This window comes from Solea solea, chromosome 2 (assembly GCF_958295425.1).
Source record: "Solea solea chromosome 2, fSolSol10.1, whole genome shotgun sequence".
Lineage (NCBI taxonomy): Eukaryota > Metazoa > Chordata > Actinopteri > Pleuronectiformes > Soleidae > Solea > Solea solea.
In genome coordinates this window covers 26005966-26029221 of record NC_081135.1, presented here as the reverse complement: position 1 = coordinate 26029221, position 23256 = coordinate 26005966, and the positions used below count along the sequence as shown (strand labels likewise).

The following is a 23256-nucleotide window of genomic DNA, read 5'->3' as shown; positions in this document are numbered from 1 at the left end:
AACAGTTATGTTAGAGCTTTATTCCTGAACAGATTGAGTACCGTACAATGTCTTTGATGCATTAAGAGAAAACCAGATTTTATGGCATGGATTCAGTAAACAGAATGAATATAGGGCTGTGGATGACCCTGTGGCTATATAAAGATTATAGTCATTATAATATTATTGCTTTCATCTCAGGGGAGAGAGAATATGGACCCTTAAGACAAAGTCCCACCTCTATATCTCACCAGTAACACCTAAGTTGAAATTTTAATGGAGTGTCTCCTACATCTACATAGGCCTACTATATAATAAAGTGACTTTGTAATGAAACAAAGTGACTGCACAGTACTGGACGGCTGCCCTAAGCACTTATATTTATGACAGAATGCCCGTAAATGCTTTTTAATATCATAGGGTATTTTTTATAATGATTGCTTTGTGCTTATCAAGTACAAATATTGACTCTTTCAACTTAAGTGTTACTTTAATAAGCAAGTGAAAATTGTGTAGCATTGTGCCGAGTTCAGACAGGTCATATGATGCCGATGACGCATTTTCCAGTGTAAAACGCATCATCGTGCAACATATTCTGCATTTAATCAACTAATAAACTCATCAAATCGTACATGGTAAAATAGTCTATATATGAAATACCAAAAATACAGCTGTGGACAAATGTGAAAATGGAAACAAGGTAATATAGTTAAGGCTAAACATCTTTGTCTATTACCTTTGTATAGCTAAGTCAATAAGAGGAGCATGCAATCAACGTAACATTGCCACAATTTTACATTAAACAACAAAAGCAATCAACTCAAAACAAATGTATGTGCCTTTCGCCACCACAAATTAGAACCATGTAATGTAAGATTTCCATGTTGTAAATCATATGGCTTTGTGCAGTTTCTCCACTGTCAGTCAATTTAACAATGAAATTGTTTTTTTGTTTTTTTTTGTTGTTTTGTAAAATAATTATATCAACAAATGACATGCCAGAAATGACTGAGATTCTGTCCTACATGCGCTGTTTCTTACATGCCAGATTGTGCTAATTGTACATCATCCTAAAAATAAAAAAAAAAAAAAAAAAAAAAAGAGAGTCACAGAGCTTTCGTCATAGCATGTACACTTACATCCGGGGACAAATGTGCTCATCTCCATCACCCTACTTCATATAAGGTATTTGTGCACATATTCTACATTTCGTTGAATATAAGAATATTGTTCATTAATAAATTAGGAATAGTACAAGGACTTCAGATAGGGAAAGAAAGGTGGATGGCATAAGTTAAATACGTCGACTGCTTTATGTAAAGCGATCTGAATTCATCTTTCGGAGTTTCGGGGGTAGGTGTCCATCCATCCTGCCCCCTCCTCCACCAGCAAGTCGCTGCAGCTTGGGAGGTAAGTCTGCTACTGACTTACTGATGGTCTCTGAGCTGATCTTGGAGGCTTTACCAGCATGCTTATCATCAGAGACGCCAGGAACAGAGCTGATTCGCTGCAGCTTCATGGGCAGGTCTCCAAAACTGTAAGTCATCTCTGACGTGGTGGAGCTCATCCGTAGCAGCTTCTTGGGCAGACCCTCGCGTCCTGTGATCTTCTGGAGCTTGGTGGGCAGCTTGGTGGTGCTGTCATTGTCCTCAAGGGTCTCCAGACAGTCCAGGGAGCTGTTCTTCTCCCCACTGTTGCACAGGGAGGGGGCCATGAGAGGCGACGAGAGGAGCAAAGCCTCCTCCTGCTCCTTCACGCTGTACGGAGGAGTGGGCACCTCGAATGTGGCATGGAACTGAGAGTAGTCCACCTTAAAGAATCCTTCCTCCAAGGAGATCACCGGGAAGAAGCGGTGTCCCCACAAAACCTCGTCCTCAGTGTAAGATGTCCTGGCTTGGCAGGTCATTCCTGTCAAAGAAGGAAAATAAAACACAAAATGTATTATCCAGTATTTAATGACAGAGGCCTGATTTCATTACATGCTTGGTAGTGTTCCAGGATTCATCACAAACCAAACAATATTGTTAAAAGCTTCTCTGAAGTCGTGCTTAAAAACAATTTGGGGTATAGCTGAGTTATTTTCTTTGTGTTTTGTTTCTTTTTATTAGAAACAGCTAATTATTGAGAAAGGCCCAGCTTACCACAGAAGCCAGTGCCAGCGCACTTCACATAGTGAATTTTATGCCGACGATTAAATGATTTCAACAAGGTTTCACATGAGTGTGTTTGACACGTACATAATATAGGATATAACTTCTAAAACCGATGCATTTGTTGAATCTAAGGGAAAAGACAGGTCCCCATAACCTCTTCAAGTTCAGTCCTGTCATTAATCTTGACTGGTAGCTACAAAAGATTTGAACTTCTGAGGAGTCAAGCCACCAGGAAATGGCTGCAGGCAAGAGCTGAGGAAGTCTGGTTCATGCCAACATTCCCTTTAATGCTCGATATCTTATTCAACAAAAGGAATTCAATTCAATCCCAAAAAAAAAAAACATGACATAAAATAATAGCTTCAATGTAACTGTAGCGCAAGAAAAGCCAAGAAACTTGTTATTTTTCAAAGACACAATTCTGTCAAAGCAAATTAAAGCAAAATCATATTTGTGTGTGTGCCAGGGGGTTATACATATAGACATTTGAAAATATGGTCTGCAAATTTAGCACCAGATATCAAATTATAAAGCACTTCAAGCACTAAATCTTCCTTTACAGGAGACTCTGAATTTAATCACTCCCTCATATCTTCAGAAACAAACTCAGGCAATTAGCAAAAATGACGAGGATTGAATTAATGAGCGACCTTTTTTTTTTTACATGCAAAGTTATTGGAGGCTTATTAGTGATTAGTCATCACCATTGTTCAGCAGCTGCTATCATATCTGCTTGTGCGTTATATCACACTACACCGCTTACAGCAAAGCCCTGTTCGTCTTCGCCTAGTTCACATTCTGCCCGAAAAAGACAACTCTAATTCCTTATTGAAAGTGAGCAAAGAAAATCTTTAATTAGTTTTTACATCCGTGGAAAAACACCAGATTTCCCTTCTTTTAGCACAGAGGAATGGCTGGGGGTATTCATGTTAAGTCTTGTTAAAATCCATTAGGAAATCAGCGACTGCAGTAGGTCATTATCGCATGTTTTAATTACCAGCATAATACTGTTATGGCAGTGACAGTTGGGTCCAAAGCGCTCTTTCGCAGCGAGACCCCGTCACAGATTGTGCGAATGTCATCATCAAAACTGGAGGCATCTGTGATTTTTTTACCCGATTCCCAAGGTCATGAAATAATCCACTAATAACGGCACCGTACACAACCACAGATGTGCAGGGGACTAAACATCAAGTGTGTTCGGGGAGTTTAGGGCATTACTTCTGCACAATCGCTGCAGAGTCCCAAAGTCCTTTAGGCACGAGGCCGTGTGCAGCAGTGAACAAAGTGGGCAAAAGCAATGAGAACTTTGGGGCCAACGCAATTACAAGTTAAGTGTGAACAGAGAATCTTACGGTATTGTGAGTCTGTTTGCTGCCTCTGGCCTAAACACACACTCACACCAATTCATCATCAACAGGCTTACATATATGTACTGTTTCAGAGAAAATGTGGGGTAAAATGCTCAATATTTGTGTTTTATAACAGCTATTTAGCTTAGTGCCTGTTTTATTTAATATTGTCACTGTTAACTGCACATGCACACAAGACTAAAATGTCAATAGCTACCTATTGTACATGACAACCAGCAAATGGGTTACTAGAGTAAACTGAAATAGCTTCACACACCTGCGACTAATGCGTTTTTGTTAATGCAGAGTTGCTGCAAAAATCTCTGTCCATTCAACCTTTGCAGGTCTACAGATCCGAAACCCTGTTTCCCCTCGTCCTCAAATCACCTGAAATAACCGATGGCACTAGACTGAATCATGGGACATAAATATACAGTACTTTTCATTTGTATACTTTATTCACGGGCTGACGCCTGAGCCGTTGCATAATTATAGACCTGGCTGCATCATATACAATTCCATTGTGTTGCTGAAGACCAGCTGTTGTGCAAAACCCACATGCATATGGCACACAGTATAACAGACACAGCAATGCTAATGACCTGTGTTACAATTCAGACACATTTTGTTACAGGGATATTTTAACAGAAACATAGAGATCACGTAAGACCTAAACGCTAAATAGCCAAAAATAGTTCCAATGTTAAAAACATAAACCTGATGTGATATTTTTCTGCAGTTGCTGTGCATGCTAGCTTAAAATAGAACCCCAGTCTAATGAGAATACTCATATCAGAGTGTATTTTATACTGGTAAATCCTTATGTAACTCTAAATTACACGCCTGCTGAGGACTCAGTGTTTCTATGGAAACAAAACTGTAGGAATGTGCGCTTGCAAAAGCCATAAACCTTTCACTGCTGAGTTTGGGTAAAAGTAACAGTGACAAAACAAAACAAAACTATCTTTCTAACATCACAATGCAACAGAAAAATAAAGCCTCCTCCAAACTCCTCAAATTGTATTTTTCTTTGAGGGTGGGGTCAAACCCTCACAAAGCCTCATCTCAAGAGCCTTTGCTTTGGTGCAGTGGCTAAATCATACATTTTAGCAACTTTTCATCAGCGGCAGGCGCTCATGTTACAAACGTCATCTTTAATGAAGCACAAAGCGACGCTCTCGTCCCCTGTCATCTGTCATTCTTATGCTATATTGCTGTATTTTATCTGCGTCGTCATGGTTGCACTCACACGATGTATCACACACGTACAGCGGGGGGGGGGGGGGGGGGGGGGGGGGGCTGAATAATCCTCTCGGCCTTTCTCTGCTGGGAGCATGCGACTGTAGAACATCACATCAGTGAGGAAACGAACACCTTTGGGTGAGTGGAGAGCCATCATTAACATCATTTAACATACAGCATGTCCAGAAGTGACGCGCAACGATTTTTGAACTGTTCCATAATGTATTCATATTAAAATCCTATTGCCAGATGTGCTGATTAAAGCAACACAATGTAGGACTGAAACCTTCAGATTATTTGAATGTTACAGTCAGGTCTGCATCACCTGCATTGGCACAATGAAGCTTTTGGTTCCAGCCCAAGCCACAAAAAGAACTCGACATTCAAAATGTCTGCACTACACACAGGAAGTGTTTCCTTTTATGGTCAAGACAGACACCGAAGCGGCTGCGAACAGGTTGGAGTACAACTGTACACAAAGAGGAGGAAGCACTCACGAGGGGATGAATTATCTAATCTAATTTATTTAATCTGACAGGAAAGGCTTCAGAATTGAATTCCTCTGCTCCAAAAACCTGGTCATTCAACAATTCGACAGGATAAACACCACCCCCACCTGCCCCTGCACTGCCAGTGTATACAGACAAAGACTCCCTCAGCCAGGTCTGATAGTATTGCTTGACAGATGAACGACGTAGTATCCAAATAACATTATATTGTTTCTCTTGGCAATTACCAAACAGAGGCAGGATAACAAATATCAGCAAAAAAATTATCACCAAAACAATACAGATATAATTCATATCATTATAGCAGCGTAAGAATTGAGACTAAATATTAACATAAATGAATAATAAATATTAATAATAATGACTTTCTGACAGTTTTTCAAAGAAAAAAAAACCCCAAGTTGTTTAGGCCTGTGGTGCTCAAACTGTGGTACGTGTACTTCATGTATTTTAACGTTGGCGATAATAGTGTTATTCAGTATTTTCAGTTTCAGAACCATCGATTTAGGCTATAAACAAATGTGGTGTTTTCTGGCATCTTAGAGACAAAATGAAATGAACTGCTTTTGAGGGGAAGTAATTGCAATCAAAGAACAACATATATTTTCGGCGCAGGCCTAAGTGAAATCATCGGAATAAAAGCAAATCAACACCAGAACAGAATTACTCTTCCTTCAACTCATAAACAACGACAAAAATAATCAAACCCACAGAGCCCGACTGAGGCGAAAAGGGGAGCAGGAGCAATGTTGAGGGAAAAACATCATTATCATTGGTAAAGAGACAATTCTTCATTCAGCCCATTAGGAAAGAAATGTGTTAACTCTTTGGATCCATTACACGTCTAATTTCAGTAAATGGTTATCTGTTCTCCTGTCTGACTCACTAAAAGTCGATACCGCAACATTTCAAATCCACAAAGGAGAGACCCTTCACAGTAAAGTGCTACACAATGACAGATTTAGTAACACCAGGACGACTCACTGGTTCGTTTACAAATATTACACGTGTTGCATTGGATTTACAGCGTCTTACGATATCTGTACATATAATTGTTCATCAAATTATTTATGCTACCACATTTTCCTTTAATACAATACAACTACAACGTATAAATGGACCTAATATAACTGATATGATATAATCAGGATATACATGTAAGTAACCAACTGGTCAATCAGCTTCCCTTGTACATTTTCCAAGCACAGAGACATGGCAACCGCCGTCATCCTAGTGTCCAAACTGAGAAACAACAATGTGTTTGAGTGTTCCCACAATGACTCCTGCTTTGACTGCACAACAGCAAATGCACCCTTTTTTGTGCCGTTAAAGTGTTATTTTCATTTTAAGGTCAGAGGTAGAAGTAAAGAGTGACGGCAGGCGGACAGGGAACTAAACAATGGTGTCATTATTTGATATATATACTGTATATATATATAAAAGGATTAAATCAAATATATCATGATTGAGGAGGACGAACCACACATAGGCAAACTTTTAACAGCACTTCTGTATCATCTCCGTGCATTTTCCATACGTTTGCAGTGTACTGGCCGATGCACAAGTACGGTCAAGTTCATATGAAATATCTTTAACATGAGACAAAAGGATTAGAGAGCATTAGAATTAGAAATTCTGCTGAATCCACAAATTCCACAGAGATTTATAAATGCATATACAGGTACCAAAAAAACATCTTCTCTGTTCATTTTCATGCAGTTTCAGAAAAAATGTGGTTGTTTTTTTTTTAGTATTTTTTGCACAAACAAACACACACACCAATTAGTGGCAGTGAAATGTGTCCTCTGCATTTATTACACACCAGTAATGAAGACGCACAAGCCGGACGCAGGAGCAGTGGGCAGCACTTATCTGTGCCCGGGGAGCAATGGGGGATTGGGTGCCTGGCTCAAGGGCAAGGCTGCCCATAGCCCATTCCGGGATTAAACCAGCAACTTTAAGCCCAATTCCTTTTCCTCTTGCCCATTAAGTCTTCAAGAATGATCCAAACGTAATGTTTAGCAAACTAAGTGACCGACATAGAGCGTTCAGTGACTCCATCATGTACGAGGAGAGAAGCAAAAGGCTTAGGTTTCTTATGTCAAGAGATTTAGATTTGCCCGCGAGTCATCGGAAAAAAAAGAGCTTGGGGCTCTAAATAAATGCACTTTTCCTTGTGACACAGAGCTAGCTGCTTCTCTGGTCTCACAAAGTGAAGCAGCCGCAGAGTCAGCAGAGTGACAGTGAAGATAAAATGGATTCTTTAGTGACTGAAATAGAAAAGCACTGTAAACTGGAAGGCAGCCTGCCAGTGTTTTTTTTTTGAGAGCGGCTGAGAAAAAAAAAAAAAAACACCTAAGTGGTATTCACAAAGTCAGTCATCAAAAAGAAGCTTATCCAGGTTGTAGAAGACGGCGGATCATATTCTCCTCAGCCGTAAGGACAGGGTGAAGTCAAGGGGCAGACCTGAGAGCACAGAGCTACTGTATTGTAATCACATAGGCACATGTTTTCTTCTAGACCTGCATTAACGCCCTAAACAGAACAGCGCTGTCCCCTGACAGTCTGTCACGGCTGTGCAAACAGCTCAAGCGTAATGTATGAGGGGAAAAAAGGTCAGCGAAAAACAAGCACGAGAGCACAGCGCCACCAAACAATGTTGTCCAACACCCGTCCTTTTAGCACCGCTCCCATTGTTGAGGGTTTGCTGTAGCTAAGTTTTCATTTTCAAAAGACCGGGGAGCAGACGTGGACTCCTTTCACCTGCTGTGCTGGAGCTAAGACGAGGAGAGAATACAGTAGAGATGCTGAGCAACGCGTGTGAAAAGTGACTTGTACAATCTCAAACAAATAGCGCCTATAATAAAATCAAATGTCATTTTTGATTCAGACAGTGTTATTGAGGCCACCAGCCCTGTCTGATTATTTGTTTCTATGGTGACCACCATCAAGTGGCAGCATGCAGAAAGATCCAGAAGTATTCAATGACCTCGTTGTCACAGTTTGACTTTTATAACATGGAAATAACCCCCCCCCCATTTAAATAATGCTTTTCGTGCAGGATCCGCCGGTGAAGGTGGCGTCGGATCGTATGCGGCTTTGAGGTTTTATTCCATTCCTACAACACCCACTGAGCAAAGAGAACAAGGAGGAAGCTGATGGAGGGGAAAAGGCAAGGGAAGTGCACTGCGGTGGGGGAGGGGAGAGCCTGGATACTGAGGCAATTGCTCGAGTGAGGAGGCTGCTGGAAAGGGAAGGAAGGAAAAGGATGGGGAGCAAGAGCTGCCAACCATCGCCACTCAAGGTGGGGAGTCAAGCAGGATAGAAGAACATATGGCTGTAGGCCATTAACTCAGCCAGGAGAGCACACACATACCAAGAGAAGGCAACGCTCAATATTGCTGTAAAGGGAACCAGTTGAGCAAAACAGCAATCGATGGGTTTCCTTTAGGCCAAACAACTACCGCTGGTCAAATAGGAAAAATCACACTGGGGATATGCTCACACCAGCTGGGGCTGGAATGATTTTCTCACCAATGTACTGAGTGTAAAAATGATCACAAAATCGTTCTCTTTCTAGGCTGAATGAATCAGAGCTGTGTCATTTCAATTATATCTGCTTAAGTTAGGAAGACGATTTACAGCTTAAGTGGCGGGAGGAGAAAGAGTAATGTCTCAGCTTTAAGAGATCTCAGACTCGGCTCTAACAAGGGCTTTAACCCGCTGTTAATAATCAAGTCTCTATTGTTTTTTTTTTTAATCAAGTTTGTCACTTGAAGTTAGAGAGCAGATTATTCCAGTAAACTCAAGCATGTCTGAGCTACAGAAATAGAGACGACCGAGGAGCAAGCGCTTGCCGGAGGACAAGTTTTCTGAACAACCTGTCCATGTGGCTCTGTGTTTAGACGGCAGGATTGATTCAGCTGCACTTCAGGGGCGGTCACAGCTCCACCAATCAATGCTACCACAGACCAACCGTGTGCCAAGTGCACCACAACCTTCATCATGGATGCACTCATAACCTCAAACCAAAGGAGCCACAATATTATCTCTGAACTATAGCTAAATGTGTTATATTAAGTCATATTTTGCCATCAGAGAGTAAGGAAAGATACTGGCTTCGCCGATGCAGCTAGAATATTCACAAAATTCATTTTAATCTTCAGGCGACAAACAGTGTTTATGATTTAATTTGGTAATCCAGTCACTCGCCCCACCCACCGACCACCCAGCCAATAATGCATCTCATAGCACATCAATAATGCGAGCTGCTGTGCATCGTCAGTGCTGAAGTTTACCTAACCTACAAAAAAAAAAGAAAAAAGCCTCACTACCCCTTTCAAAAACGTCTCAATCTGAGGAAACAAGAAGAAAACAAGACTCTGCAGTGGAGATATGTTAAAATACAGACAGATGAAAGTGAGAGTTTTTAATTGGGACGTCGAGGTGTCGGAAGTGAAAAGAAAGTGTTCTTCTCACCACATCAGAATAACTGAGACACAGTTCATTATTTCTAAATCTTCACGGCAAGGCAAAAAAGGACCAGGCATTATTGCTGAACACGTTTCTACCTGCTTTCGTCACAGAGCAAATCCATCCCAGGTCTGCCACCACAACTGCTCCACCAGTGATTTATTGCCACCCAACAGGGACTTGACAAATCCCTGAAGACACAATTACCATGCTCCCCCTAGGGAAGCTACCACAGTTCATCTAAAAAGGGATAATGAATCCAGGATGTCATAGCTGGTTCACTGCATTGCCCATTATGTGGAGTTCATCCCCAGTGCAATTATCATATGTACAGAAGACACAGGAAGTAAATACGTTCCTGGAATCCCCTTGTTTGTTCACGTATAATTAGAAATGCTAAGTTTAGACGAGTTCTCTGATACTACATGTCAGTTAAACCAGGATGCCTTAGTGCACAGAGCATGATAATTGTGCAATTATTGCTGATATATACGAGGGAGCGAATATGAAATGTTGTAATGTACTCCAAACTAACAGTGTTGCAACAATGACTTAACAGTCTTACATTTTAGACTGACGTGCAGAGCGATTTTTGTTCATTTTTGTACTGGATTTAATAACAGCTCGATGCATCATACCGTACGGAACTGCAGGGGACGGGCAACCTCTGCTTGAGGAAATTGTTAATGGATGTTAACGTTAATGGATGGGAAGCCATGCCCGGTAAATTTAGTTAGAGTTTAAAGTCAAACCATAATAAGTGTGGAGAATAAGCGTCACTCGGGTTACCTCATCTATCAGCATTAACGCCGGTCCATTACATTTTTGTCCTTGGAGCAGATGAAGCCTGTGCGTAAATGACCAACAGGACACAGGTCACTTCAAGGCCACGAGTGTCATAACATATTATCAACAAACGTACTTTAAATGTCTGGTGTGCAACTTCTGTCCACCGCCCTGAGGGGTTTTGAGTAATTATAAAAAAATAAATAAATAAATACCGCCAGCGCCTCTACACGACATATGCCTTTATGATCTCACACACCACCCTCAGCCTTCCACAATCCGGCTTCTAGAAGTGTTTATCCCATCAAACCGCTGCATATCCAGGGATTTGTGCAGTGCAGGAGTGTTGGCGGGTGACAAAACACTAAAAACAGCCACATACTGAGAAACACGGGGAGAGTCGTGTGGCGCTGATAGACTTAATCAGCGTTGTGTGAACTCATTTGACAATGGTTTTTAACAGTCATTGATTTTAATTAATAAGTTGCATCCCAGGGGTGTCAAGCATACGGCCCGCGGTCCAGAACCGGCCCAGTGGAGGGTCCAATCTGGCCCGCAGGATGAATTTATGAATATTTCACATTGAGATTAGAATCTAATACTAAATGTTTCCGTTCCAGATACCCGTGACTATCTGTTCTGTCCTGTTTGTTGTAAATCCACTGTGAAGTGTGTAAATGGCAAACTTTTCAGGCATAATATTGTTGAAATTGCATTTATTTTACTCAAGAAATGTCAGCTTGTTTATAATATGTTACTTCATTCAATTTTAACCCTTTCACACCTAAGCCTGAAAATGTCCGTCTGGGCATTTTTGGCTTATTTTAACCATAAAAGGGCCAGAAAATGTCATGTGACTAAGTGCTTTTGCCCAGTTTTCCAGAATAACGACCAATATCTGGCAGGTATTTACAATTTACTGAATGTTCAATAATGTAGTAACCATTTTAAAAAGAGTTAATAAGACACTGACGTTGTACATGAACACCAGATTTTGCGTGTTAAATTTGAAATTTGAACGGTTATAAAACATATTTTAAATAACATTTACATGAGTCTTTGTTGAAATGCATGTCAGCTGACGTGTGTCGTCTGCAATACGCTCGCTGTTAAAGGGTTAAGGAAAGGGAACAATTTGGAGTTCTTGTTGTTTATAATGTAATATTTATGTTGGTTATTATGCTGTTATTTTACCGGTCCAGCCCACTTGAGATCAAATTGCGTTGTATGTGGGCCTCGGTTATATGCACTACAGCTTTAAATTTTGAAAGTCAATGTAAATAGTGCAGTGTACTTCTTTAATTTATCTAGTGTGGATACTTGTCACATGTTTTGAAAATGTTGACCAGCAAATGCACAATTAAATTAGAGAAAATAAGAGTCAAATGGCATCACAAGTCGCTGAAAATAAATGTATAGTCATGTATAAATAAAGACAAATGAACCCACAGTGTGAGATCAGTGAGGTTTCCAGCACACGGCTCAGCAGGGCCACACACTCCTCTCCTCAGCTCCCACCCCGAGTATATTGGCTTTAATTGGAAACCTCCACTCTCACCTGTTCTCCCCACATTAAATTCACCACTGAACCCTCTTAAAGCCTCTGACCCACAGGGCTTTAAGAGGGAACACGGCCCTCCGAAGAAAGGACTCGCTTCCAGTGTAATGACTCAGAATGAATTATGGTCAGCTTGTGCAGAGACAGTGCAGCCGGTCGCAGCGGCAGACTCATATCACGGGTTAACTCGTGTCAGTATTTACCTAAGCTCTGACGGCTCTCGTGTCAGGTGACCCCCGGACCTCCAGGGGTTGTGGCCTCTCACTCATATGATTGAAACTATTAAGCCTCCAGCACAACAGAAAGCTCTCCATTTTCATTTCAATTACCGCTGCTGATGATAAAACACAGATCGAGCCATGACATTGGCTGCTCGGCTAATCAGTGGCAATAGATGTTTCCAATTAATTATGCCGGCTGGCTCTAATATGAAACATACTGTAGTCTGCATCGGCGCTATTATTACTCTCGATTCCATCTTCTAAATATATGCGTTATGTGTATTTATTGCTAAATAATAACTTAATTGAAGCTATGATGATAGCATTACATAGAAAATCATTTTTCCACTGCCCAGGTCTGGTAATTACCTTTATATTTAACTACATTTAGCGGCAAGAGTCTCTCTCTTCCCCCCCCCACCCATTAGATACAGTACAGTCTAATCATAAACCTCAAAGATTCGTCTATACATGGACGTCCAAACGCAGACAAATAAAGATACAGTTTCATGCGCAGCTTTAAATACGGAGCATACAGGGAAGGTTAATTGTGCACAGTTGTTCTCTGCAGTCACATATTGCATTCATGCACACAAAACACTAGCGGTTGATCCTGTCTATGTGCAACCAACCCCTGCCACCTACACGGATTTTATAATGTGCAGATAATTGAGATATTCTATTTTTTTATCCCATGATCGTGAATCATAGGACAGCCTTGTACCAGTGTGGAAAAAGAGGGGGCTGACAGAAAACAATCAAAGCCAGTGCACATCTTAATCTATGAGAAGAAGGCAGCCTTTTCTGTGTGTTGTTTTCCTGCCATTATTTGCCCTTAATCAGGACATAAGTGGTAAGATTATTTTTCAATTAAGATTATTTGAAGAGAGTTGACTTTGTGCCTATAAATAATAATAAATAAAAAAAACCTGGACACCATCGCCAAATAAACATTTGTAAATGTGGCATAATTTGCAGCACGTTATGAAATTCATGGCAAGGGTAATGATGATGACAGAAGATTTGCATTAAAATCACACACGTCTAAGGAAAAAAGAGAGAGCGGGAGAAGGTTTATGCCGATGATGCAGTTTACACTCATGAATCAGTGCTCTTTACGACTGATAAGTTAATTTAAAAACACTTTGCAAAGCTTGTGTAGATCTTAATACTGCGTTTTAGCACCGTCACCGAGTCAGACCTGGAATAATCATACAAAATTTCAGGGCTGACTAATGTGCTGACAGACTTCTCTCTGCTTCACAGTGTAAATTAACTCCCCTTTCAAATAATTCCTCACCTTGTTTATCTATGTGGCTGGAAACCGCGCGCGTGTCGGTGTGACAGGAGCTGCGGCGCTTCACGCAGTCAAGTGTTGTTGTCTGACTCCATCGCGTGCAAAGTCAGCACGGAAAAAAAATCATGCATTTTATTTAGTTTCAAAAGAAACACAATAGCTTCATGGTTGGAGGAACGTAAACGTCTGTTCCAGGCAGCTACAGTTTATTTTGGGTTCTTAAGAATTAGTGCAATTAATGAACAGATTGCCTCTGGCTTGGGATTTAAGCCTTTGTAGTGGTGAATAGCATTAGTGGTGTTAATGAAACACTTAGCTAAACTTCTGATGTATTTTAAACAGAGTCTTCGTGGAAGTGCCGAACAACTGAGTCGTCAAAGTCGCGGTCAGGGTCAACGCGCTGTCGCGGTGGCGCAGAGGAAATGACCCCGCAGCGTCGTAGGGATCGAGATGATTTAGTATTATATTCAAACATAAACATTATTTACTTAATAAACTGCTGCACAGTAAATCACAGGGGCCTCCCTGCTCACGCATCAATTGCACTGGCTGAATCACCAGAGTGAGGTGGAGCGACACAGGAAATCACACGACGATAAAAAAAACAACTAACTATAAATCCTGGGCTGTACATAAAGAGGCTCAACATGGCCGCTCCCAAAGGTGACACTAAAACATTTCGAAGGCTCCTAAGAGATTGACTGTAGTGTAAGTCATACATCCAGCCCCTCAGTGCTAAATTGGATATAGATCAAACCAAATAAGCCAAAGGACAGGTCAAATCAAGCTTTTCCCAAGGATGGTTGCTGTTATTTTAGTCGACGTCAGACAGACGGGATGATGAGTCTATTCTGAGAAGTTAGATTGCATTTCAGGTGCAGTGATAACACATTCATTTCAGACACACAGCACTTTAGATGAAATGGATTCATTAAGAAAACGATCTGCAGGGACTTATCACTTCACTAAAACCCACAGTCTTTTAAGAGAAATCCTGACCACAGGTCCTGGATCATTGTACAAACGACATTTCACCATTCTCTCTCTCTCTATATATATATATATAACCATACATAATATGGCAACTAGAGGTAACCTAACAACTCATTTAACTAAAAACCAATGTGGTCATTGGTCTAGGACAGTCTAATGAAGACCTTCATTTCCTGTGAATGGACAGTGGGAACACACTATGAAACTGTGACATCACAAAGGTTTAGGTCTGTTTTTGCTACGCCGAGTCACTTTTGATGTAAAAGTGAGGGAGACAATCTGCATCAGACGACTAAAGCTCAAACTGGTGCATCAACAAACAAACACATCTGAGTGTTGTCACGAAGCATGACCACAACAAATTGGGATTTGACCACAAAGCAGGAAGTTACGAAATGCACTAACATGAAAGTTGGCACTTTCCCGTTTCAGCATTTTTGTTTTACAGAGGATTTCCTTGCTTGATTGACTCTATCACTTCTAATATGACCACTCAAAGTGCTTTGCATTACAGTTCTGCCATTCACACATTCACTCACACATTCACTCAGCGCATCTACATTCAGCACTTGTTCTATCAAACATCTAATAAACCCAATTCAGCCACTTGTGAATGGGTACAGAACAGGGGTGTCGAATGGCACTTTTCCACTAGCATGCATCGCTAGCATCAGAAGGAGCCTGTGCTCCGCTCATGCAGGGAGTAATGAACAAATCCTTTTAATTAACTGATTTTAATGATTCAGTGCATGGAAAACAACTGCTTTTGTCCTAGTGATTGTGTGTGTGTCGCATGTAAATTGAACGCACGGCAGTTTCATGTGGCCGCGCAGTGAGGACTCTGCCCACGTTGAGGAGGTACTAAGGTAATGTAAAACCAACCAAACCTTGTAGAGTCCAGCCGTGCCGTGCCGAAGCGAGCTGGGACCATGTAGTGGAAAAAAACGGCAAAACTTAAATGACCTGAGGGACAATGAGCATCTAGTCTGGTCAAGAGGGGGCCGGACTAGAACTGTTTAGTGCGTAGGCAACATGAGCTCAAAATTATAACATATTATTCCATCATAATATTGCAGTTATGAGGATATTTCACACAATTCCAAAGTAAAGTGCTTTTTCTTTGGATATGGAACAATATACAATATACTTTAGATAAATCTAAAGTAAAACTAAGTAAAGGATAATGCTGACAACCAAATGTCTTATTATTACTATTTAAAAAATATGTCTAGCAAATATTATTTAATATTATATACTATGTTTATATTCCACACACACTGTGTTAAAGGGAGGAGGATGTCACGGGCCATGTTTTCATTGCAACATGATGGGTGGGCCGCATGTGGGCCGCGGGCTGCCAGTTTGACACCTCTGGTACAGTAGAGGTTTGATAGAAAAAGCAGCATTAAATGTTATTTAATAAAAAAAGTTATTTTAAAAAAAATCAAGATGAAAAAAACTGCACACTAATCAATAATTAAAATGATCCTTCGTTGCATCCCGACTGTATTGACACACTTTCAAAGGAGATGTGTCGTTCCAATAGAATGTAAAATCTCAAAGACACGGATACACTGTGATGACACGCGAGCACAACACAATAAATAAGCATATTGCCCAAAATGTGCTCTAACTCTATCGTGAAAACATGTACATCCATCAATGCTGTATTATTCATTTCTATTAATTGTGATTGGTAATAAAAAAAGGAAATCTTATCTGTGCTGCAGTTAGAATGTGTTATTCACTTGGGTGGGATTAAATTCCCCTTTTGTTGTCTGAACAGCAGACACGCCTTGCACAAATAATGCAGAGGTAATTCAGGCTCGGTGTTATTGTGAACAGATTCACATCAAGCAAGTGACAGGGAGGAGGGGTGACGCGCTCACACAGACTGATGTGCATATTTGCTCCGAACTCACTGGCGTCGTCGGTCCAAAGCTATTTGTTGGAAAGTGATGTGCTTTGTGTGCCGTTTGTATGGATTGTTATTGTGTCAGAGTCTATTCCCATTAGTGCTGTTAAGTCATCCAAAACTTGCTTCTTGCCTGTGCTTTGTTTCAGCCTTAGAGCAAGCCCGCAGTCAAACAGCATGTACAGTACATTTATTACAGTGTGACGTAAGAGAGCCGGCGCGGTGCAACGTCTCCGTTGTTCTGAGGGGGTGATCGCAGAGAGTTCAGGCTTTCATTCAAAAAGGAAATTTGTTTTTTTTTAAACAATGTCAAGGTTGTCCAAGGCTGCCACAAAAAGATAAATCTGATTTCCGCTCGTGTGTAACAGGAACCTCCACAAGTCCAGAGGATTTCAGCGTGATGCAGGGGCGTAAATGATTATTCTGTCAGAAAGGGAATACTGTTGTGTCTGTTATTATCTCATGTGAAGAGCAGAGAACGCGGGATTGTGAAGCTTTATGACAATATTAACACATTGCAAAAAAAAAAAAAGGGGAAAAAAATATTGATTGATCTAAGGGAATTGGGCAACTTCTTTCCGTGAAAACACCATGATTCATAAATATTTCATCTTTCTCGGCTCTATCACCTGTTCTGGCAAACACTGGCACACTCACACCTCTGTGTGCTTTCCATATTCAGTGCGAGAACGTCGTCTGCACCCGCTAATGTAATCCACACAACGTAACCATTTCATTTCATGTTCAGCGTTTATTGCTTCAATTGGGATATTATTCCTATATCATAGGAATAAAAAATAAAAAAAACACACACACACAACATAAGTTTAGGTGCAGTGCTGCAATCCTGCATACTCAAGGAGAGGTTGCCATGGAAACAGAGTTACACTGGCCAGAAATGAAAGTGTCTGAGGATTTAGACTTTCACTGTACATCAATTTTTTAACCACAGATTGTTTCTACATCAGTCTTTTCACCAACTTCACACACACACACCAAAGTTTGTCCCTTGATGCAGAAATGTCTGTCAATACTGATATTTAAATGTCATCACTATATTGAATATAGATATGAATATATTCAAAGCAGACATTTCCATAACCTAACTAATGTCACTAATGTCACTTGTTAATTGTAGGGATGCACGATATTATCGGTATCAGAAGATATTGGCTTTAACAGCGAGTGCATCGCAGACGACACGTTTGCACAAGCACACTTTGCATTACCGTAAGTACGCGACGGTTTCTGAGAGCTGAGAAGTTAAACGTCCGAGCCAACATGTGGTAAACTGTAAATATAGATATTGAAAGTCATTCTGGGGAAAACTTAATCACAGGACCTTTTCTGATCCTTTTTATAGTTAAAATAAGCAAAAGTTCAGATGGACATTTTGAGGCTTAGGTGTTAAAGAGTTATGGAATGTCACAAACACACCCCTGAAATGACTTAAGACTAAAACAGTCTGCAGAATAGTCTGCTACCTTGTTGACTTCTATGCTGGTGCCATCTTCAAATGTTAATTTTTTATGTTTATTCATTTTGCACAATGAGAAAAAAAACTTATATCTACATCTGCTGTGACACGGGTTTGCAAAATACCATGTTAATGTCACTATGGAAGAGACTAAATGACGTCTGCAGCTGAGTGCAGGGGAAGACTTGTGTATCGTAACGGTTATCAGCCAAAGCATTCCCAATATATCGGCAAAAAGTCGTCAAGTATCATGCGTCTCTAGGTAACTGGCAATAAACTGAAATTATAAAGCATTTAAATGAACGTACAAAGGTTGTCACTGAGAGAAATCAGGTGTTCAGCAATGACTGCACAAATAATAACACTGTGCTAAACATAAAGTCTCGCTAACACGACAAAACAGGGTCAAAATGTCAGATACATCTCTGCGGCAGTTAAGGACGCTGCATAAAAGCACAAAGCACTCCCATTAAAAGTAGTATCGCTATTAGGGAAGTAGCCCTCTTCGCTAATTGCCGTCTGCAGTGTCAGCCTGCGAAGCTCCCTGTCACATCTCCATATGCTGCTTTCTCTCAACCGACGTATTACAACTGCTCCTCGGCTCACTCCCTAACACCGAGGAGCTCCTCCCTGCACTACTATATCAGCTGTGTCAAATAAATGGTAGAATTTAAAATGACCACAGTGGGGGATTTTCTCGAGGCGTTACTCATCTTGTCAGAATTGAATTCCCCTACTCCTTCAGGACCATAGGTAGCAAATTATTGTCCCCTCTGAGAATCACAGCCAGGAGGCGAGTGCTGTTTGGTCACAGAGGCATGAGGGAGGGAATTTGTCTCAAATGAGAAAAAGAAGATGTAAACGGCCTAACACTGACCTGACAGACTCTGACCAGGTGCTCATGGGCCGTTTGGCTCTATACTTCCTCAATCCCAGAATAATCCCAGAAGAATTCAATTCGGTCACCTAACACCTGCAACTGAAAATAAATAATCTGGGATTTACGAACGCGGTGCACTGTTATTATTAGCAACTGTATGAGGCTGAAAAAAAAAAATCAATTATATGCAATCAAGAGGTCAATAGTGAGTCCATTTAGATGTCTGTTCCTAACACGATAACTCATAGGGTCGGTTGCAAGAAAAACAAGGAAAGAAGGATGAGACAAAAACCTCTTCAGCTTGTGTAAATGTTGCCTGCAGCAAAACAGGACACAGACTTCTCTCTTTTTTAACCACAGCAGGCCAAGGAAAATGCCCACTTGTGGTCACTCACCTGTCGTTTCTACTATCCCTTCTAGTATCACCACGATCTCAAACTGCTCTGTTTGCATGGACCTCTGGGAGAGGTCGTAGAAGGGGCTTTTGGTGTCAATCACATGGCAGATGGTGAGCGGTGAGACAAGAAAGAGCTGGTCTGCCCCGGTGCTGAAACCCACGTCCAGCTCCAACTGATCCAGCGGAAGAAACTCGCCCTCAGGTGTCTGCCGAGACTGGGGAAGCATGCACAAAGAAACAGAGATGTTTGGTGGAGGGGAAGGACAGGGACAGGGGGGTAAGACAGATGCAGTACATGCATCTTCAGCTTTGCCATCAGATAATTACTATCATTTCCATGCACTGTATCGAAAGACGCCGCAACTCAGCATGTGATGTATGAGTGTATTTTCTTGTTCTGATGTTTGTCTGAAATAGGCGTTATTATGTGGGTGTGGCCGCAGTGTCTGCTCAAACACTTGCAGAGTTTCTAACTACGTTAAACTTCATATTGTGTCAGTGCTGAATTCCTGCACACATAGGTTCTAGGTTATACATGAGAGGCGTCTTAATGAGAGGACGGCAGCACATCTGCATCAGCTGCAACTTTGTCACTCAATACAAATGAGAACTATGGTCTGACATGAGACATTGTGATGTGGACATAATGAATTAGCGAGATCTATCAAACCACCTCAGAAAGGAAACATGTTACCTGTGTAACAACAGTGATTACTTGGTGTTTTAATGATTGATTGACTTTTTAAATGTGTTTGGAGGTGCAGTATTGATGTTTTCTTTATTCTTTGCTATGAGTATGATGTGAATCGTATGTCCTTTTGTTGTCTCTGCCATGTTGTGTGTTGATCTGAAGCACTTTTGCAGGAGAAAATGAGCATTTGATGGTTCGATTTGGTTTGATTGATTTGAAAAGAGAGTAGAATTGAAAACACTGCAGTGGGCTATTGTTTTTGTTTTATCCTCATTGATTTTTTTTTTCTTTTCTTTTCTTTTTTTTGGTAAATGGGAGTGCAGTTTTGTTTTCTAAATGTTTTGTGCAGTCTTATGACAGGAGTAGGTTTAAATGTCACTGTGTGGGCCCTCACTGTATCAGTCCCCTCAAGTACATCAGTGTACAGTAGGCCTGCGTGGCCACAAATGCAGGACGCACACAGTCAGTGACACAAAAAGTCGCGTCACTTACTTTGAGCAATTTGCAGCGGATCTGTGCAGAGACCATATGGCTGTTACGCAGGTTGCCGACCCTGAACATGAGAGTTAGTTTCCCATCCCGCATAGAAATGACCGCATGTTCACTGAACATCAAAGTCTCGGCCCTTTTCTTGGGCTGAGACATCTTGATAAACATGCACCCGATCAAAAAGGCATCAACGATCGATCCGAGGATCGACTGGAACAGAAAGAGAATGATGCCCTCGGGGCATTTGTCTGTGATGTATCTGTAACCATATCCTATAGTGGCCTCGGTCTCTATGAAGAAGAGAAAGGCTGAGGGAAAGTTGTAGACATTGGCCACACATGGAGTGTACTTGTCATTGTGGGCTTTGTTGAGGTCTCCTCTGATGTAGGCGATACACCACCACATGAAGGCCATGAAGAGCCAAGCCACCGTGTAGGTGAGGATGAAGATAAACAGATTCCAGCGCCATTTCAAGTCTACTAGTGTCGTGAATAAGTCTGAGAGGTATCTGCTGGTTTCACCACCCAGGTTCCCATGCTGGACGTTACATCGCCCGTTCTTGTCCACAAACCGCTGCCTCTTCCTCTTTTTCTCTGGGGGAGGCTGGTTGAATCCCGACCCGCTAGATGAGGTGGTCACTACCTGATAATCGTCCCCAAATTTCTTTCGAAGTGCAGACATACTACGATGACAGCAGCGAAAGAAACAACAAAGGATTCAGTGAAATTAAAAAAAAAAAAAAAAGAAAGAAAGAAAGAAAGAGAGTCCGGGTTGCTGCAGTCCTTTAATGCCTGTGCGCAATGGCTCCTGGTCGGAAAAGAAGGCGATAAAAGTGCGCTGTCTTCGCCCAAAGCTAGTCTTGCATCGTCCTCTTTCGCCACACTCTACTGTTGCCACACGCTACAGCCATGAAATGTCAACAATGTGCGAGCAGGTCAGCCAAACGAATCCATACGCGACGCACAAGACAAAGTCAGCCTATCCAAACGCGCCCGATCGCCGTCCAGGTTTTACTGGGGGGGGGGTTTCAGTCGCTGCGACGTGGATTACTCATCGCGCGCGAAGGCTGTGGCTTCATCGACCTGTTCAAAACTGTTCTCACAGAGTAAGTTCTCGTGCGAAAGTTCAAGATCCGTCAGCGATCCATTCGACGCTAACACCGCTGCGTAATTACTGACTGGACGACGCATCCAGGGCGAAACGGCTCCGTGCGCTCTCGACACCGTGCTGGAGACTAGTCGGTTTCCATTCCTTCCTTTGTGATCTGTATACATTGGAGACGAGTTGCATCCAAGCATGTGACTGTAAAAAATGACGAGCAGGAGGAAGAGAATCACTGTCCCACCGTCGTCATTTTTGGCTGCGCGCATCGACGCCGATATCGCCACTCTCTCTTTTCCAGCACCTTCCCCCCCTTCTTTTAGAAAAGTGTCCGCTTGGATGTCATCGTTCAGCGGTAGAGATCCACCCAATCTTCTTTTGGCTTCTTAGATCCTATCCTTTTTTTCCTCTCTGGTTTCTCTGTGTGGCTCTTGCGCATTTCCACGTTTCCAGTGATGCACCCACTGTTGCCTGGTGGTGCTATATACAAAGACAGACAATTTGGGGGCGGAGGAGAGGGACTTCGCCTGGGTTGACAGTTTTTTTTTTTTTTTTTCAAGTGATCAAATTACATGAAACTGCAGCCACGATGTCATAACGGCCACGAGAGCCTTATTTTATAACACATTGCCACAGCACTGGGACTAATGACCAAATGATTGATGACCAAAATACTAATAAAAAAAGCAACAGCAGTGTTTTATGTCTGTGTTGCACACACACTGCCATGAGCTTCATGGTGCTGCTGAGCAACATTTCACCTCATTTCCTCTGCAGTAAAGTAAAACTTCCCCTTGTCTCTTTGTTGTTCCCCAGGATCACCTGTGCTGACAGCCGCTGATAACTCAATTCTTGCCCCCCTTCATGTTTGAATAAGCACCAGCTTATACACAGGAATTCTTAAAAGATTATACGAAGTGCATGGAAAGCTGCTGACACTCACTCACAGCAAAACTGTATTAGATCTCAGGGGGGACAAAGAGCTGCAGCCAGGATGCACTACTCCAAATTCACTCATCATTATATCACGGCCACTGAGGAATACACCCACACCATAGTTACAAACAGTAGATGTCTCTCAAAGACACACAAGGCAAGAAGAACAACAGACCTCAATCTCGTCATTCACTCTCTCTCACTCCCTCCTCACGCTACATTATGTTGTTGTTGATGCTAAATCGGCGAGAGCAGCTCTTTGTGATCATTTTTACATCAGAAAGAGGTAAAGAGTAGATTTAAATGAATGAGGCCTCCTAATGAAGTCATGCTTGATAATCCTGCACAAGATCTGCTCACTTGTATACGATGTAGTTCCATAAAGAATTTAATTAGTAAATGAAACAGATGCATTTTTAACCCTTGTGCCCTCCTCAAAATTGACTACACTCTGGATACCTTTGTGGCAAAAATGTACACATATGAAAAAAACAAAATGATTAAATGTTTGGTAGTTTTGAGCAACTTTGTAGCCATTTATGAAAAAAAAAATACATAAAAAATGTTGATGTATGACAATTTAATAGCAGGATTTTTGTACGTGTTTGCACACTCACACCTAAGGTCAATTTAGAGTGTCCAATTTGCCTAATCTGCAATGTCTTTGGACTGGAACTGGATCAACAAATAAAAAAAATAAGCCCCTAGGAGGGCATAAGGGTTAAGCAATGATAAGATGTCAACAAGCTTGATTTATCATTTATAGATACTGTTACATCAATAGCGTGTTGATTTTGTTTTCTGAGG

The 23256-nt window shown here is 41.4% G+C and overlaps 1 protein-coding gene across 1 annotated transcript; it reads right to left on the bottom strand.

Annotated features, from left to right (window-relative positions):
* Nucleotides 1-21982, bottom strand: kcnj3a (potassium inwardly rectifying channel subfamily J member 3a). Its single transcript, XM_058623475.1, has 3 exons — nucleotides 20416-21982; nucleotides 19231-19447; nucleotides 1-1887 (listed from the first exon to the last, which is right to left on the bottom strand). The coding sequence occupies exons 1-3, from the start codon at nucleotides 21091-21093 to the stop codon at nucleotides 1292-1294; spliced, it is 1491 nt and encodes a 496-aa protein (XP_058479458.1). The 5' UTR covers nucleotides 21094-21982; the 3' UTR covers nucleotides 1-1291.
* Nucleotides 21983-23256: the final 1274 nt, after the last annotated feature.

Bases quoted from the DNA above. Each gene is read 5' to 3' on its own strand.
- kcnj3a (XM_058623475.1), bottom strand. From the start codon at position 21,093: ATGTCTGCACTTCGAAAGAAATTTGGGGACGATTATCAGGTAGTGACC. The intron at 19,448-20,415 runs GTAAGTGACGCG...ATGCTTCCCCAG, and splicing joins TCCGCTGCAAATTGCTCAAA to TCTCGGCAGACACCTGAGGG. The intron at 1,888-19,230 runs GTGAGTGACCAC...CTTCTTTGACAG, and splicing joins AGGGATAGTAGAAACGACAG to GAATGACCTGCCAAGCCAGG.